Source organism: Gossypium arboreum, chromosome 6 (genome assembly GCF_025698485.1).
Source record: "Gossypium arboreum isolate Shixiya-1 chromosome 6, ASM2569848v2, whole genome shotgun sequence".
NCBI lineage: Eukaryota > Viridiplantae > Streptophyta > Magnoliopsida > Malvales > Malvaceae > Gossypium > Gossypium arboreum.
In genome coordinates, this window is record NC_069075.1 from 4,277,705 (window position 1) to 4,296,011 (window position 18,307).

Below are 18,307 nucleotides of genomic sequence, written 5' to 3' on the forward strand. Positions count from 1 at the left end.
AGTCGAGGTTTTTTTATTTTTAATATATATTAAATAAACCAATGGGTAAATTGTCCTACAGGTCACTTAATAATGCTTAACTTTCTTTTTTATCACTTATCCAACAAATTAGGTAAAAACACTTCCCCGGTCCCTTTCAATTTTGATATTGAGCAAATGAGTCCCTCTCAAAAAAATCGAAGCATCCTATCAATTTTGAAAGTGAGCAATTAAGGACAATTTATTACAGCATTAATTGTATTCCATCAATTATATGCAATTTTGATTGATATAATACTAAATTTTATTGTGTAAATGTTGTGGGCTGAAATTATTACGACTAAATTGATATAATGTGTAAATTTTGTGGTTAAACTTGTTAAATTAAAGCCAAGTTGACAGAATATGTAAATTTTGAGGGCTAAAATTATTATTAAACTAATTAAAATATGTACAATTGAGGGAAAAAAAACATTAACATTATTATTAATAGTCCGTAGTTGCTCGTAATCAAAATTGAGAGATTAAATTGCTTTAATTTTTTGAGGGGCCAATTTGTTTAATATTAAAATTAAGAGGGACAAGAAAGGTCTTTACTAAAAAATTACAAAATAGTGCCCAACCAGAGATGACGTAGTTCTAAATTTGGTATAATACCAAATTCAGCCCTCAATATTTATATATTATTTCACTTTACTCCTAATTCTTAAAAAAATTTAAATTCTCACTTTTTTTTTTCTTTCACTGCTATTCTTTTTTATATTTCTTCTTTCCTCCCTATCATTTTCTCTCTTTTTTTTTTCTTTTTCTTTTTCCTTTTTTCTTGCTTACCCAAACTTAATAATTGTCATCCTCATCTTTACCTTCACCTTCACCTTTACCTCCACTGCGTTGATGTCTTCTTCGATGTTCAATGGCACCACTAATTTTAACTTTTTCCTTAAAAGGAAATTGATAAGATGAGATTAGATTCTTAATAGTTGATGCTTTTCATCAGAGGTGTATTCGGAAAATTTGAATTGTGGGGTAAATTTCTTTTTAAATTAAAACATTTATAAAAATTATATAAATTAATACATAATATTAATTCTTGATAAATCGATGTATATGATTAAATGTAAGACTATTACAAAGTTATTAAAATGATAACTGTAATGGCCAATTTTTGGCCCAAGTCAATAGACCCAAAATAACAAAAGAGTTCAAAATATAAACAGTCTATTTACAAATAACCCAATTATTAAACAAACCCTAACTCCTACCTTGTCTGCCACCACTCTTCACCAAATGGCCACCGCGTACACCACCAATCGCAGGCCTCACGCGCATCTGACACCACCTGCAAGCACGCAAGCAACAGACAAACAAACAACAAGCAAAAAAACAAAAAAGAAGTAGAAAACAAAGAGCAAAAAAGAAAGAAAAATAGATAATAGAAGTAGAATGAGTCGATCTTCGGCTATAAAAGGCCACATTCGACTTCTTTGTTTTTTACGCATATTAGGCAATCAAAAAGCAATATACCAGCAAAAAAGGTTGATGTCTGGCTTTACTTTTCTTTATCTTCATTTTCGTTTTTTTCATTTCTTTAATATTTCATTTTGTTTTTAACACAAATCTATTAAGTAAGAGTAGATATAAAACAAGAAAAGAAAAGGAGAGAGGAACCTCACCGAATCGTCATTGTTAAGGTCACGGAGGTCTCCCCTCTGTCGTCGGGACTAAAAAGGGGTGGGGATCCATTTTCCTCGTTTCCTTCTGACTCAAAGAAGGCCAGGCCTTCGAACTCCTCTTGGAACAAGGCCGAGCGACTCATTTCAGTGTATCACCGGCCACTAAACACGGTGGTGGCGCGGTGGTCGCATGACTGAGCAAAATGGGGGGCTTAAAACCCTAGCAGAGGAATTGAAATGGGGGGTGTTTAAAAGTTTTTAAACAGCAGTAAAAGAATGAAATCTTTTAAAAAAAAAAAGGAAATTTTTTAGCTTAAATGAAAGGAGCAAACAACACCGTTTAGAAAGGGGAGGGGTCCGTATGTCTCCCTTGAATGGGAAATTGCCCACTTTGACCCCTCCCCCTTTTCTGACCCTTGATTTGATCCTGATTTGCATTTTTATCCTTTCAAATAGTGCCCAATTATTTTGTTTCATCGCTGATTTGGTCCCGACCTAGACAAATTAAATGTTGTGCATAAGGGGTTGGGGAAAATTTCCCAACCAGGTCCCTTGAGGTTTCGCACATTTTAAATAAGTCTATTACCCTTCTTTTCTTTTTGAATTCTTTCTTTAATTTTATTTAGATTTTAATTTAGTCCTTTTAATATTCGTATTCATTTTATTCAATTTGGACCCTTAATTTTTATTGTTATTTGTAATTTTCCCTTTTCACATCAATCTAAGCCTTTCTTTTATTTGTTTATCTTAAACTATTTTCATTTACCTTAAATTTTATATATTATACTGTTTTAAATTGTCTTAGATATCTCATTATTTTAAATTATTTCATATACTTTAAATTGCTTTATCCATTGTTTATTTTAAATTCATTAAATTGTATTATTTATTCTAAACTGTTTTATTATGTATTTTAATTTTTTTTTTTGTATATTTTTACTTCCAAATTTCTATATGTGTTATCCATTTTCTATGTATACCCTTTTTAAATGTTTTGTACGTTATCTATTTTAAATTTCTATCTGCATAATATTTATTTTTGACTTATTTTTATTATTCATCATAAACTATCTTATATATTGTCTATTTTATCTTGCTTTGGTTTTACATATCATTTTAAATTATTATATACATGTTAATCATTTTACATTACTTTTCATTTATTCATTTTGGACCTTTTATATATCATTTTGAATTACTTATTATTTTAAATTTACATAATGATTATTCTTAAACCGCCTTTTCAGATAGGGCATTTATTTTGAAATTTTCATATGTCTTTATCTTAAACTCTTTGTACATTGTTTATTTTTTATGCATATATTTATGATAAGTTTTTATACTATGTATATTATTTATTTTGAACTCCTTTTTATGTATTATGATTTTAAACTTTTCATTAATGATTTTAAAATTTTTTTATTTACTTTAAGTGCCTTTATAGTATTTATTTTAAAATCCTTTATGTATATATTTTATATTTTATATTTAAGACTATCTATTGGTTTGATTCAAATCATTTTATATTATTACCTCAATTCGTGTTTATTAAGCTTATTATTTAATTGACATATGTTATGTTATTGCCATTGTGTGTTATAATTGCTCATTCGTATTTTCACTATTGTCATTTGCTCGCGTAATACTTTATTCATGTATGCATCATTTTTTTTTTCATTATCGCCTTATGAATTGAATTTCGCTACATTTATCCAATAAATCACCTTATTTTAACCTAAATAGATAACACTTGTTGTTTAAATATTGCATTCGCTACTATTCAAAAATGAAAATTTTCAAATAAGGCAATGTTATGCATTTTGAGATATCGAGGAATTGTGCCCTAACTTATGGGGTTTTGATTTTCTCGTTATTTCTAAATAGCAAAATATCCTTTTCGAGTTTTAAAACACATGAAATTCTCATTTAAATTAAAAGACAACCTTGTGCTCGGGAATTCATGGTATTGTGTCCTAACTTACGGGATGTAATACTCCGATATCTCGCGATAAGGTTGTCTCTCTTTGTTTGAACTATTTTATTGTAAATAAATTAGAATTTGATCTACTTTTTAAAAATAATTTTGGATAAATTACATTGTAGGTCACTTAAATATATTTAAATTTGTTTTTCATCACTCACTTATGAAAAATTATAAAATTATCATTTATTATCTTTTTTTGTTCAGTTTTATTTAATCGCGATAACTTTATGATGAAAAGTCTAACATGATAATTCTAAAATTAACATAATAATAAATTTAATCCTCAATATTTATACATTTTATCAATTTAATCATGATTTCAAAAATTAACCTAAAATTAAACCAATTTTCTATCACTTACCCTAAAATCCAACCAAGATTTACAACTTCATGAAGAAAAAAATTAATCCAATGATAGATATATAAAATAAAAACCAAGATTATAACAAAAAACATTTGCATTTTTTGAAAAATAAAATTATTTTATAAAAAAAATATTAACAAGAAAAGATCGTATTCCAAATCCATTCCCGATTTTCAATTTTCAACATTTAGACACTAATTAGTCAATTTGGTACCAATTTTTGGGCGTGTCGAGGGTGCTAATCCTTCCTCGCACGTAACCGACTCCCGAACCTGTTCTCTTGGATTTCGTAGACCAAAATGCCGTTTTAGTAAACTAAAATTGTTTTATTAAAATAAAGGTGACCCGATCACACCAAATCAAGATCGGTGGTGACTCCCTTTTTAAATTTCGTTTTCAAAATCAAGTCGATTCCCGTTTTCAAAAAAAATGGTTTCGACAATAACTAAAAGAAGAAAATATTTTTTTTGAACAATGTCATTATAAGTTTTGATCATATCTAATCTTTTTGACACAATGCTTAGAACTATCCATAGTCTTTCCCAACCTATAAATAGGAGGATAATGCGTTTCAGCGTACTCAAACTCGCGTCTTCTTACATTAGCAATAATGCCCATATCAATCGAGTTAAGACTCAATCGATATTTCTTAAAGAAATTTTATACAGAGTGTAAAAGAATAAAAAGAGAAATTTGAGAGAAAAATGATAGACGTTAAAAGAAAATAAAATAATTAAATACTTTTAAGGTTTTAGTCAATGAAGAGTCATTTATTTTTTTATAAAATAATTTTATTTTTCAAAAATGCAAATGTTTTTGTTATAATCTTGGTTTTTATTTTATATATCTATCATTGGATTAATTTTTTCTTCATGAAGTTGTAAATCTTGGTTGGATTTTAGGGTAAGTGATAGAAAATTGGTTTAATTTTAGGTTAATTTTTGAAATCATGATTAAATTGATAAAAATGTATAAATATTGAGGATTAAATTTATTATTATGTTAATTTTAGAATTATCATGTTAGACTTTTCATCACAAAGTTATCGCGATTAAATAAAACTGAACAAAAAAAAGATAATAAATGATAATTTTATAATTTTTCATAAGTGAGTGATGAAAAACAAATTTAAATATATTTAAGTGACCTACAATGTAATTTATCCAAAATTATTTTTAAAAAGTAGATCAAATTCTAATTTATTTACAATAAAATAGTTCAAACAAAGAGAGACAAAAACTCAAATGATAGGAAAGGGGAAAGAAAACGTCATCAATTTCACTAAAGTATTAGTATGTTTACATTTTGGCCCCTCAATTTTAAAAAGTTATGAAATAGTCATTAAATTATTCGAAAGTTTTAATTTAATTTACTAAGCTGTTAAAATTGTTATTGTATGGTATTTTCTATTCGCATTGCCTACTTAATCAAAAGCTTTTTTTTCCATTTCTTTCTATAGTGAAGCTTTCTTTCTTTATAAAATAGTTTTGAACATAACGAATTTTCATACCAAAATACAAATAATTTTCTTCTCCAATCTTCAACACTAACAATCAATTTGACTTGGATCTAAATATGTTATTCTACTTATTGATCGATATTGATATATCGTATTAATTGTCAAATCATCGTTTGAAACTCGCTAACCGAAATTTAAAAAAAAAAAGCTTAACAATTAAATGACTTAAATAAAAACTTTTAAATAGTTCAACAACTTAAATTAAAACTTTTGAATGGTTTAATGATTATTTTGTAACTTTTAAAATTAAGTCACTAGAACATAAACTTAGTAGTAGTTTACTGGCATTTAATGTAATTTACCCTAAAATTTATCTCAATAAGAAAAACAAAAAATTATAATTGTTTTTTTCCTTTAATTAAAAATTAATTAAAGCCCATTCGAAAAAAAATCTTTAGAACTGTCATAAATTAAATTTTTGACTATCAATTTTAACCGTTAAAGTGTAATAAATTTTTTATTACGTGTCATGTCATATTTATACCATGTGATGAAAGTTATATATTCTCTTTTAAAATATTAAAATATTAAAATTTATTTAAAAACTATAAAAATATATAAAGAGTAAAAAGGGTATATTATTTTAATACTCATTAAATTTTTATGTGTGTTTCTATTTTGATCACTAAATTATAAAAAATTTAATTTAATTATTAAATTATTCTAATTTATTTTTTAATCATCGTGTTGTTAAATTACAAAAGAGGGATGATGTGGATTTTAAATTAGTTCATTTAAATTTTGTGATTGAATGTAAAATGTATTTTTGAATGTAATAATAAAAATAAAAATTAATTAATTTATACTCTATTTAAATAATTTAATATAGTGCGCGTGAAGTATAAATTTTAAATTAGTATAAATTGTTTGCAAAATTAATGATTAATAAAATATTTTTAAAACTTAAATATTATAATAAAAGATATTTAAATATAAATTAATCAAATTTCTTATATACATTTTAAATGGTTGATATAAATAAGGATACTTTGATATAAAATGACATTAATTTTAACTTTTGTGTTTGAGTGAAACACCACTTTTTTATTACATTTTTGACCCAAAAGCTAGGTGTTCATTATTTGTTCGATGAAAAAACACTTTTGAAACTTCAAACTCAATGAAGAACACGACCTAAATACATTAATACATGATTTCAATAATTTTTTTATCTTGAATCCCGAACTTCGAACCTCAAACTTAAACTTAAATATTGAATCATGAACCCCAAACCCCAAATTTGAAGGATTCAAGATTTGAGTTCAGGGTTTAGAATTTAAGGTTCAATATTCAAGGTAAAAAATTTACCAAAATTATGTATCAATTATATGAAAAAATTTGTTGAAATGTCATTAAATAATTAAAAAGGAACCACGGATGATGTGATGAAAAGAGTCTATAAAATAATTTATCCATTATGACATAATCATCGCCACATGTAAAATATTAAATTCACCGCATGTCAAATATTTATTAGACAACATGAAAAATTAGCACGATTTATCCATAAGTATCATTTTGTGTAACAAAAATCAAACATATGTACCGAAAGAATATATTTACCCTTTTATTTCTAAAAGAATTTCTTTAAAAAAATAAAAGTTGAATGCTTTTTTCTAGATTTGGTTGAAAAGTCAATTTAAAAATTAATTTAAAGGATTGTAAAATATTGATTCTAAATTTAAATAAACAATAAATAAATAAACTGATTTGATCTTCTTGACATTAGCATTGAAGATGACGTTACGTGACTTCCAATGCACTGAGCTTTGACAACATATCATTGGGCTTTATTATTGATATTGTCGGTATGATGAGTATTTATTCATTGAATAAATTAAGTAAAAAGTAATTAAATTATTAGTAAATTTATATTTTAATAATTTAAATTTAAAATTTATAAAATAGTCATTAAATTATTTTATTTTTATTTTTATAATTTATTTTTTAATAAAACAAACAATTTTGAATATCATGAAATTACAAACTAAAATTCTAACAATATTCTTTTTTGATCTCCAAGACTGACTGTCAGATTAACTTTTGTAATAGGCAAATTTTGGCCTGGGCCTAAAAAAAATAATAACCGAAGCCAAAGGATGCAATCGGTTGGAAACAAGTTAAAAAATGGTCAAATTGAAAGACAATCATTAAATTGTGGCCAAATAAAAAAGATGGAGAAAGTTAAGGAGTTATAAAAAATTTTTGACTTGGTAAAAGGCTAAAAATAGGAAGATATTTATTTTATTTTATTATTAAATTATTTAGGCTATTTTTAGTAAACTCTATGTATATAAATAAGGGTATTTTATTTTTTGAAAGGAAACGAATCTTTTTAGAGGACTTTTGGTATTCTCACTTTAATTTGGAATTAGATTATTCTCTTTTTTCCTATTTCCATTGGAATTGAATTATTTTCTTTTCTCTTTCAATTACATGGGAATTTTGTCTATTTCATTTCAATTTCTTTATTTTTTTTAAAATTCGTCCAATTGCTTTTAGCCCTTCTGTTTTTTTATTTGTTTTGCAATTAAGTTTTCATTATTCTTGATTTTGGCCCTAAAATTTATTTTAACTACATTTTGGTCTTCCTTGAAGCTGTGTGTTTTGGAGGGTGGGGATTACTTCCCTTTTGGTCTCTCCTTGTTATTTGCACGTTCAAATTGGTCCATTTTCTTTTATTTATTTTTGATTTGCCCCAGAATTTTGCTTTAAGGTTCGATTTAATCCTTTTTTATTTTCGCTATTTTATTATCAAATTAACTAATTTAATATATTATTGCTATTATTTTTATGTTTCTATTTATATTTATTTTGTTATTCTAATACTATTATTATTTATCTAATTATTATTTATCTATTTATATTTCTACTATTATTATATTTCTATTTAATATATTTTATTTCTATTTATATGCTAATATTATTTTCATTATTATTTTTCTTATATATGTTTTTCACTCTTGTTATTAACATTCTATTTATTTATCTATTTTTTTACTTTTTTGTTATTATCTATTTTAACTTTTATATAACGCTCATTTTAAATTTTTATACATTATTTACTTTAATATTTTCATATATTATATATTTCAAACTTTTTTAACACATATATTTTAAATTGTTTATATATTATTTTTAAAGAGTTTTATATATTATTTATCTTGAATGGATACTATTTTTGTAAAAATTGTTTTATATACTTTAGATCGGTTTTATAATCATCCTCATTTTAAAAAACCTCTCAAAATAAGGAAATATTTCGTGTTTCGAAATTCGAGAATCGTACTCTACCGTACTGGGTTTCGATTTTTCGTTCAACTGAATAACTAAATATCCTTTTGAAATTTCGTCCATGTTTTCTTAAATTAAAATGAGGCAATATTTTGTGTTTGGAAATTCGAGAAATCGTGCCCAATCATGCTGGGTTTCGACTTACCGTTTGACCAGATAGTCAAATATCCTTTTGAAATTTCAAATGCATGAGTTTTCGAAATTATAAGATGATCTTGTATCGAGGGTTTGAAATGTTGTGCCCTATCGTGCTGGATATGATATTTTATTCCTTCTAAGTGAGAGAATCTCAATATCCAATTCAAGTTATCCAAACGTTTTAAATGAATTGTATTTTAAAATCTTTTTCAAATTTTCAACATTAGGACGTTAATTGATCAATACGGTACCAATTTTGGGCGTTGCGAGTGTACTAATCCTTGCTCGTGCATAACTGACTCCCGAATCCGTTTTCTAGTTTTTTGTAGACTAAAAACGTTGTTTTAATAAACCGAAATTCTTTATTAAAATGATCGATCACAAGGTGACCCAATCACACCTAAACAAAAAGGATTGGTGGCGACTCCATTTTCGTTTTAAAGTCGATCCCCGTTTTTCAAAATAAAAAATGGTTTCGACAACTTTGATATAAGATTTGTTCTTCCACTTGTTGATTGATATTGATCTACTGTACCGATCATCAAATTGTCACTTAGAGCTTGCTAGTTGAACTTTTTTTTTTTAAGAAAAAACCTTAACAACCAGTAATTTAAATAAACACTTTTGAATAGTTCAGTGACTATTTATAACTTTTGAAGTTGAGTAACCAAAATATAAATATACGAATAGTTTATTGACGTCGGATGTAATTTATCCTTAAATTTATTTAGTATATAAATTATATGAATTTAATATATGTATTGTAATTTTGATTTTTACTTAAACAAAGCATTCCAACCAATGCGTATGGTATTGATACAAAACTCGAGAATAAATAACATTGTTGTAACGGACGTGCTATTTAAGCATACTCAAATAATTTTTTTGGTTAAATCACTATTTGAAGACTGAATTGGTAATTTTATTACGTTGGAGCTTAGACTTTTTTTTTCAAGTTAGATCTTGAATTTCATAATTGTTCACACATTGGGGTTTAAATTATTTTCAAGTTAGTCTTTAGGCGTAGCAATTGTTTCTATACTGGGACTGGAACTTGACAATTATTTTTACATTAGGGCCTGAATTCTAGGGTTTTCAAACACTGACTTGAACAAAAATAAGTTCAAACCTCAATATGAAACCAATTGCCAAATTAAATACCTAACTTGAATAAAAAAGTTCAAACCCGAAAAAGGTTACAAAGTTCAAACCCAAAAATAATTTAACATTTCTTTTTCAACATTTAAGCATATCGGAATCTATCAATTTTCTGTATATAACTATAATATTTGAAAATATTGTAAGACTTGAATATTATTAATGTAATTCTCTAGAAATATTTGAAGATACTGACAAACTTGACCATTATTAATGGATTTACTAGTCTTGACTATTATTATTTTCTCTAGAATTATAATATTTGAGAAAAAATTATATTCTAGATTATTAAATTATTAGTAAATTTATGTTTTGGTTATTTAATTTTAAAAGTTACAAAATAATTATTAAATTATTTAAAAGTTTTATTTAAGTCATTAAGTTATTTATAAGTTTTTATTTAAGTTACTAAATTGTTAAGTTTTTTTTTTAAAGTCCAGCTAGTAAGCTCAAAACTATAATTCAATGATTGGTTCGGTGGATCAGTATTCATCAACGAGTAGAAGTACTTACATTAGATTCAAGTCGATCTAATAATTAATGTCAGAGATCGAAAAAGAAATATGTTTAAATTTTAGTTCGCAAATTCGTTATTTCAAAGTTGTTTATGAAAAAAAAACTTTTTATTTAGAGAATTGAACACATTGACCATCAGACCAATGCACGAGATTCAAAAACAACTATCTTAATTTGTAATCATGAAAATTTTTAATTTCGACTTTATTATTTTATATTTCCATCCTCCTAAATGTATTAACATCATATTATTTACTAGCTTTGTAGGAATACCTTCATTTTTCTTTTTGAAAAGAGGAATACTTTCACCTATACTATTTAATTGTATGGATGCATATTTCTTGTATTATTTTCAAAATCATATTAGATTAATGTTTAAATTGATTAGACTAAGAATTAGTGCAGATATTGATTTAGAATAAGAAGTTGCATCGGTTAATCTATAAATCGATTTTTTTTAATTTATAATTTTTACATAATTTATGCAATTAAATTAAATAAATCAAATAAATCATCAATAACGTACTCAAATCAACCATTATAAAAATTTAACTTTATTAATTAAAAAGAAAAGATAAGTGTGAAAGATAGTGACAAACTCCACCATTATTATTTAATGGAGAAGAAATGTGATATCAATGCTTCAATGGCTAAATTTGGACCATTTTGCTTTTAATTTAAGCCATTAAATATATAGTACACGAAATGCCTAAATTGTTGCTTCTTCAATACATTATGTGCTCACGGGTATACTTTAATTTCATTTTTTTATCAAAAGAAAAAACTTCACCTACAAACAACGATGATACTTGTACAAATAAATATTAAAGGTTAAATTATAGAGTTGGTCACATTTCTATGCTTAAATTCAAAATTTAGCTCCTGTATTTTGATTTGTTATAAATTGATCTCTTAATTTTTTTAATGCAATTAGTTAGTTCAAATCATTAACTATTTCGATCATGTTTTAACCGGAATAATTAACAATGTTGATTATTGAGATTAACTAATGACATTATAGAAATAAATAAAGAGACTAGTTTATACTAATTTAAAGCACATGAACTAAATCTCATAGTCAAGCATAATGGAGGGACCGAAATCATAGTTTAACCATTAATTTACAATTTAAACCTGTACTGGAACCTTTTTATGTTGCCCGAGTCAGCCAAGTCACAAACCAACAATCAATCCATCAAGCTTCTATCGAGACCAGCCCTTGGCCTTGACCCATAGGGACACCCAAGTCTTTTGACAGCTTTGTACATAACTGCAAGTATATATATCATCATTTCAATTAGAATTGAGAATAACAAATAGTAGAATTGGTCGTATTGATAAGTTGGAATGGTTTGTTGGGATTAATTAAATAAATTATTAAAATTATATAAATTTAAAAAATAGAAAAAATTAGTTTAATAAATTTTTTAATTCGATTCAATCGTTCTAATGAATTTGTACTAGTTAACTGGTTAACTAATTTAATCCTTAATTTTAAATCGGTATTACAACTGATTCGTGATTCGATCAACTGTCTTGTTTAATTTCGAAAACAGTGTGAAAATAAAGAGGGGAAAGAAATAGTCCACCTGTCTATAAACAGTAGAATCACCGTATGATTTTCTTAATTCAACCACATACAATGATGGACTTATCTCAAACACCTGACAGTAAAAGAAAAAATATACAAAGATGTTCGATTAGAGGTAAGCAAAGGGCATGGACCTCATAAATGGTAAATTTATAGGAGTGAATATTTACCTCAGCTGCAATTGAAAGACTGCCAACACATTTCTGGCCTCGGTGTTCTCGTGTTGCTTTCAACTAAAACAAAGAAGGAATACAAAGTTTAGGACTATTATATGGTAGACATTCTTATGATGAGACATACCCCAAAGGAAGACACCTCAATGCACTAATTACTATTAAAAGTATCATGAAAATTTCCGTACTAAGAGTCAGATTGCATTGTGCTCTATTTACTCAAAAAATAGGTAAATTAATCCATGTACATTAGATCAAAGAACAATTTGATTATTTCTATTAAAAAATCCATCTATTTCTACTATTAAAAAAATAACATGGCTGACATAATAATCAAACAGTTACATGTGTAATGCCACATGTACCACCTTCTAATGTAAAAGGATCGGTTTTTAATAGTAGAAATATATGAAAATTTTAACATAACAGAAGGACTTGTTTGCTCTTTGATTTAACATATAGGGATTAATTTGCCAATTTTTTGAGTAACAGAGGCAAAATGCAATCAGGCTCTTAATAAAAGGGCCTCCACAGTAATTTTACCACTAACTAACCCTTCTGTTTTTCATTTGGACTCGAAATCCCATTTCTATCACAATATCTTGAATTCTTGCAAGCAAATCTTTAGCTGAATGATTGGATGTAAATCTGATCTTCCTTTCAGAGACATCCTGTAGATAGAAAAAATTTTTGTAAATTGGAGTGATAAAATAGTGACCAAACTGCATAAAATTTAAACTAGTTACCTCCTTTTCAAAGAAACCAGAAAGGTCTAAGTAGGATGACATTCCTATCAACTGAAAAGCATTAATGAGAGTGGGTGATTCAGGGCTCTTATTTCCATCATATGCCTTCATCAAAATAATGACTATTAGTTTATGTTCAATAGCTTGCAAGTGGAGGACTTGTTAAAAGACAATTTTTGGGAAGCTCTCACCATTTCAGACATTGAGAAAGCTTCATCATCAACGTATGTATCTTCTTCGTCATCATCAGGTACTGCTGGACTATAATCTTGTTTGAACCATTCATCATTTTTTATACCTGCCATTGTTATCCTGGTATTAGGGTTCGGATCAAGAATCCTTTTTATCATGTTCTGAGCACCGGATGATAACCATTTAGGAATCCGAGTATCCCCTTTGAAAATCTGTCAAATTCACTAGTGAATTAGACATTGGGATTGATAAGAATAAAGTGGTAAAAGTAGCCAGATTGCGTTTTGTCATTCTATTAAGAAAATGGATAAATTAGTCTCCATATTAAATCAAAGATAAAATTAGTCATTTTGTTAAAAATCGGTCTTTGTATGTTAGACTGAGGTACACGTGGCACGTCAAGTGTAACTTTTTAATTATTTTGTCAATCACACTAGTTTTTAACAATGAAAATGGACGGAATTTTAACAAAAAGGATGAAAAAAATACCATGTAAGCCCCTGTACTAGGAGTCAATTTACATTTTTTCCTTTCTACTCAAAAAATAGATAAATTAATCCATATATGTTACATTAAAGAGGAAATTGATCATTTTGTTAAAAATTCCATCAATTTTCACTATTAAAAACTGGTCTCAGTACGTTAACATAAGGTACATTTAGCATGCCACGTGTCACTGTCTAATTATTCTATTAGCCAAGTTAATTTTTAATGGGACAAATGGATAAAATTTTTAACAGAAAGGATCAATTTGTTTTTTATCTAATGTACAGGGACTAATTTGTCTATTTTTTAGTAGATAGAGTAAAATGCAATTTAATTCATAGTACATTGGCCCCTATGATATTTTTACCTAAAAAAGACTAGTTTACTTTTTGACCTAACCTATAAGGATTAAATTATTATTTGTTAAGTAAAAATGATAAAATACAATATGACTCTTAAGGTAGAAGTGATCATAACAAAATGATTAAAAATGTATGTAGACCTCGAATACCTTCTGATAAAGAACTGCAAGATTCCGATCATCAAAAGGGAGGTATCCGGTGAGAATTACATATAAGATTACGCCACATGACCATATGTCTGATGTGGCACCATTATACCCTCTATTAGCAAGAACCTCCGGTGCAATATAGTTAGGACTTCCACATGTTGTATGCAATAAGCCATCCTCCTGATATTACAAATTGAACTTAAAATTAGAGGCAAATCCATTTTTTTCATGAATTTGTTGTCTAGAAGCGCAATTTATTTTACCCTAATATGTTGAGGCAATGCACTGAGGCCAAAATCAGATATCTTTATGTTCCCTTTTGCATCAATAAGAACATTTTCGAGCTGAAATAAAGGAAGAATAGATTTTAGCAGATAAACTATAAAAAACAAGAGAAAAGAAGAAAAATTGGTATAACATATAAAAGAAATAGAGGTAAAAGTATTATAGATGTTCTTATATTAGTTGTTAGGTTGCATTTTGTTTTCGATCTATTCAAAAAATAATCAAATCAATTATTATAAATTGGATTAAAGAGTAAACTGGTCATTATGTTAAAAAAAATTTCTATTCATTTTTGCTGTTAAAAACTGAATCATGTACGTTAGCATAAGGTACATGTGGCATGTCACGTGTCACTATTTAATTATTCTGTCAACCGCGTCAGTTTTTAGCAGTAAAAATAGATGAAATATTTAACATAAAAATTATTTTGCTCTTTAGTTTAATGTACATGAATTAATTTACCTTTTTTCTTTTAGGAGAGGGGTAAAATATAATCTGACTCTTAATATAAGGCCTTCAAAAGTACTTTTACCAAAAATATATCTAGAGGACATGAAATGACCTTAAGATCCCTGTGGAAAACACCTTTGTCATGACAATAACCAACACCATCAATTAACTGCTGGAAGAACTTCCTTCCTTCAGCTTCAGAAAGCTTCCCATTGGAAGCCTGTGATACAGAAGCAGCCAAGTAATGTAACTAATTTAATATTTATTGCAAAAGAAACCCCAGAAAAACAAAGTTTCTTACAATTTTGTCAAACAGCTCCCCTCCAGTTGCATATTCTAGGACCATGTAAATTTTGGTTTTGCTTGCCAAGACCTGCATATATGTTTATTATAAGCAAAGCCATCGCTAGAGTCATGAGAAGATGTCGACTTAGCTATAGAGATGAGCAAGCACACACATTTACAGCTTCTACATAATTGCATTATCATTACTTTGCTAATCTCAAGTCTCATTTCCTAATAGTAAAGAGGACAATGATGAATTAACACAGAAGTTGAACCCAAAAAGCTGCCTTGGGTGCATTTGGGAGTTTGATGAAGATTTAATAAAGGTTAAATTCTGCTATTAGTCCCTGTACTTTGTGAAAGTTATGGATTTAATCTATGTATTTTAATTTGATCATTTTTAGTCCATGTCCTTTTCAAATTTTAAAATTCCAGTCATCACCAAACAATAACTATTAAATTCATTCAGTTAAGTTATGCTATTTCCCAAATATCATGTGAGAAACGTATTATCATATTTGTAATATCATGTGAGCTTGTAATATTTACATATGACTCATTAAAAATTCAGTTAATGGATTAATGGCAGTCTTTCGTGTCAAGATTGAAATTTCAAATTTCGATAAATATAAGGACTTAGAATAATTCAATTGAAGAATATGGATTAAACCTATAATTGTACGCATAGTAAAAAACTAGTTATTGAATTTAACCATATAGATTTAACTTTATTATTTGGGTCATTACTAAAATTTCAAAACTTACAAAATAAAAGGATTAAAATTAACCGATTCAAAAAATACAAAATCTAAATTTGGTCAAATTAAAGTATAGAAACAAATGCACTAACTTTCACAAAGTATATGGACCAATATCAGAATTTAACCTTTAATAAATGGAACTAATATTTGTTTGTCTTCGTTATCAGTAGATACAACTCAATATCAAGTACAATTAGCATGAAGCATCAATTTGAACTACATAGCTACGCATTGGATCCTTTTGCATATACTTATACAATGCAATCTCCTCTCTCTCTCTGATTTCCTTCTTTGTTTTCAAAATTTTTCGCAGAGAAAAATATCTAGCACTCAATTTTGGTTTCCTATATCATGTGAAATCTAATCATGGCATTGTGGGATTCAATACCGCTGGCCATGGAGCACAAAGCACAAAGTCAAGAAGGACCAGGTCAATATTAGCCAGAAATGGCCCCCATTTGATTATTCACGATATAATATGTGATCACTCGCGCTCGCGTTTCTCTCCCTCTCATTCACATTCCATACTAATTAATAACACCAAACCACATTTATGGTCCCATTCCCCCTTGACATCGACTTCACTCTCAGAAGCATCATAAATTAATAATACCACATATCCACACATATATAATAATATAAAAAAAGAAAAAAAATCTTAGTAGTGATCAGAGGTGACGACTGGTGTGATCAACATCATAATAATTTCCTTTAATCTTAAACAAATTATATACTAAACTTGATAAAAAATATTACTCTCCAAAAAGCAAAGACAAATAACCATTCAACTTTAAAACTTTTTTTTCTCATTATCATGATCAATCAGTTGATAGAGCATCAATATCAATGGTTTCGATTAAAGGGAAAAAAAAAAAGCAGAATAACGAATTAACGATAATACCTCATGTAAACGAACGACGTTAGGATGTTTAAGCAGCTTCAAAGTGGAGATTTCTCTCTTTATCTGCAAACACGATTCGTCAGGGATTTGAAATTTGAAACCGCATTGAACAATAGATCACAGACAAACATAGATTGAAAATTTGAAATGAAATTAGAGGGAGATAAAAGAGACCTGATCGGCGATTTTGAGTTGAATGAGATTGGACTTGTCGAGGATCTTAACAGCAAAAGGGAGAGATGAGTGGAGATGCTTAGCTAATTTAACTTTAGCGAAGTTTCCTTGGCCGAGAGTTCTCCCTAACTCGTAATTCCCCAATCGGAGAATCCTTTCATTGTTGTTGTTGTTATTCTTCTTCTCCACCTGCTCTTCGGTTCTTCTTGTACTGCTCATTGGTTCCTATCTCAATCACGCCATTGAATAAGAATGTACGAACATCTACATATATATATATATATGAAACCGTTAGAACTTGAGAGTTGAAACGCTCGTCTCCCTCGTGGAAACTAAACAAAAGCGAAATGTGAAAGACATGAATAACTGGTGGTGGGAGGCAATAGAAACTTGAAACGTATAAGAGAAAATTGAAATTAAAAAAGATAGTGTGAAATTACATGTATACCCTACTCTTCAAATTCATTTATTGGGAATTATCCTAATCCTAAATGCTCGCAGTACAAGGTTATGCCTGAATCTACGTTTATCTAATTATCACCATAACAAGAGTTAAAGCCTTAATCGGTGTTCATTAAAAATTGGGTAAACTGCAGTAAAAGTCACTCAATTATGGTTTTTTTTTGTCACAATTGATTATGAAAAGTTACAAAATGGTTACTCAACTCTAGGGATGAGTATTCGATCGAGTCGAGTCGAGTTAAAAATTTTCTAGTTAGTAGAGTTGACGAATTTTATTTTAGCAACCGAACTCAATTTGAATTTTTTCAAACCGAATCAAGTAAAAAAATTTTGAGTCAAGTTAACGAATCATATTATTTATACTCAATGTTGCGTTTACATGAATTGATTATTTAACTAGTAGACAAAATATAAAATTATTTAACTACATAAATAATATAATGGCTTTGACTTTTTACTTAATGAGTAAACATTTAACAAAATGACGTAGTTTTATCTTTTCTTATTCAAATTTTCGGATAATTTAAATTGTGTAATTCATGTTTGAGTTAAACCGAAAAACATAATTTTTTATTCGATTTTATCCAAATAACTTGATTAACTCAAATAAATCGAACTATTTAATTCCAAATTTGAATTTTTTATCGAGTTTTTCAAATCGAATC

The 18,307-nt window shown here is 27.4% G+C and overlaps 1 protein-coding gene across 2 annotated transcripts; it reads right to left on the reverse strand.

Annotated features, from left to right (window-relative positions):
• Positions 1 to 11,590: 11,590 nt before the first annotated feature.
• On the reverse strand, positions 11,591 to 17,727 carry LOC108485539 (CBL-interacting serine/threonine-protein kinase 1-like). 2 transcript variants are annotated; one of them, XM_017789391.2, is made up of 13 exons: positions 17,621 to 17,727; positions 17,181 to 17,444; positions 17,007 to 17,069; positions 15,361 to 15,432; positions 15,172 to 15,279; positions 14,588 to 14,668; positions 14,325 to 14,504; positions 13,327 to 13,539; positions 13,136 to 13,240; positions 12,944 to 13,060; positions 12,387 to 12,449; positions 12,215 to 12,289; positions 11,591 to 11,895 (listed from the first exon to the last, which is right to left on the reverse strand). In XM_017789391.2, the coding sequence occupies exons 2-13, from the start codon at positions 17,397 to 17,399 to the stop codon at positions 11,821 to 11,823; spliced, it is 1,371 nt and encodes a 456-aa protein (XP_017644880.1). In that variant the 5' UTR covers positions 17,400 to 17,444; positions 17,621 to 17,727; the 3' UTR covers positions 11,591 to 11,820. The 2 variants fall into 2 exon arrangements, 1 of the variants encoding a protein (XP_017644880.1); XR_001871315.2 differs by lacking the exons at positions 11,591 to 11,895; positions 17,621 to 17,727 and having other exon boundaries at positions 12,231 to 12,289; positions 12,933 to 13,060; positions 17,181 to 17,590.
• Between the last annotated feature and the right edge of the window lie 580 nt (positions 17,728 to 18,307).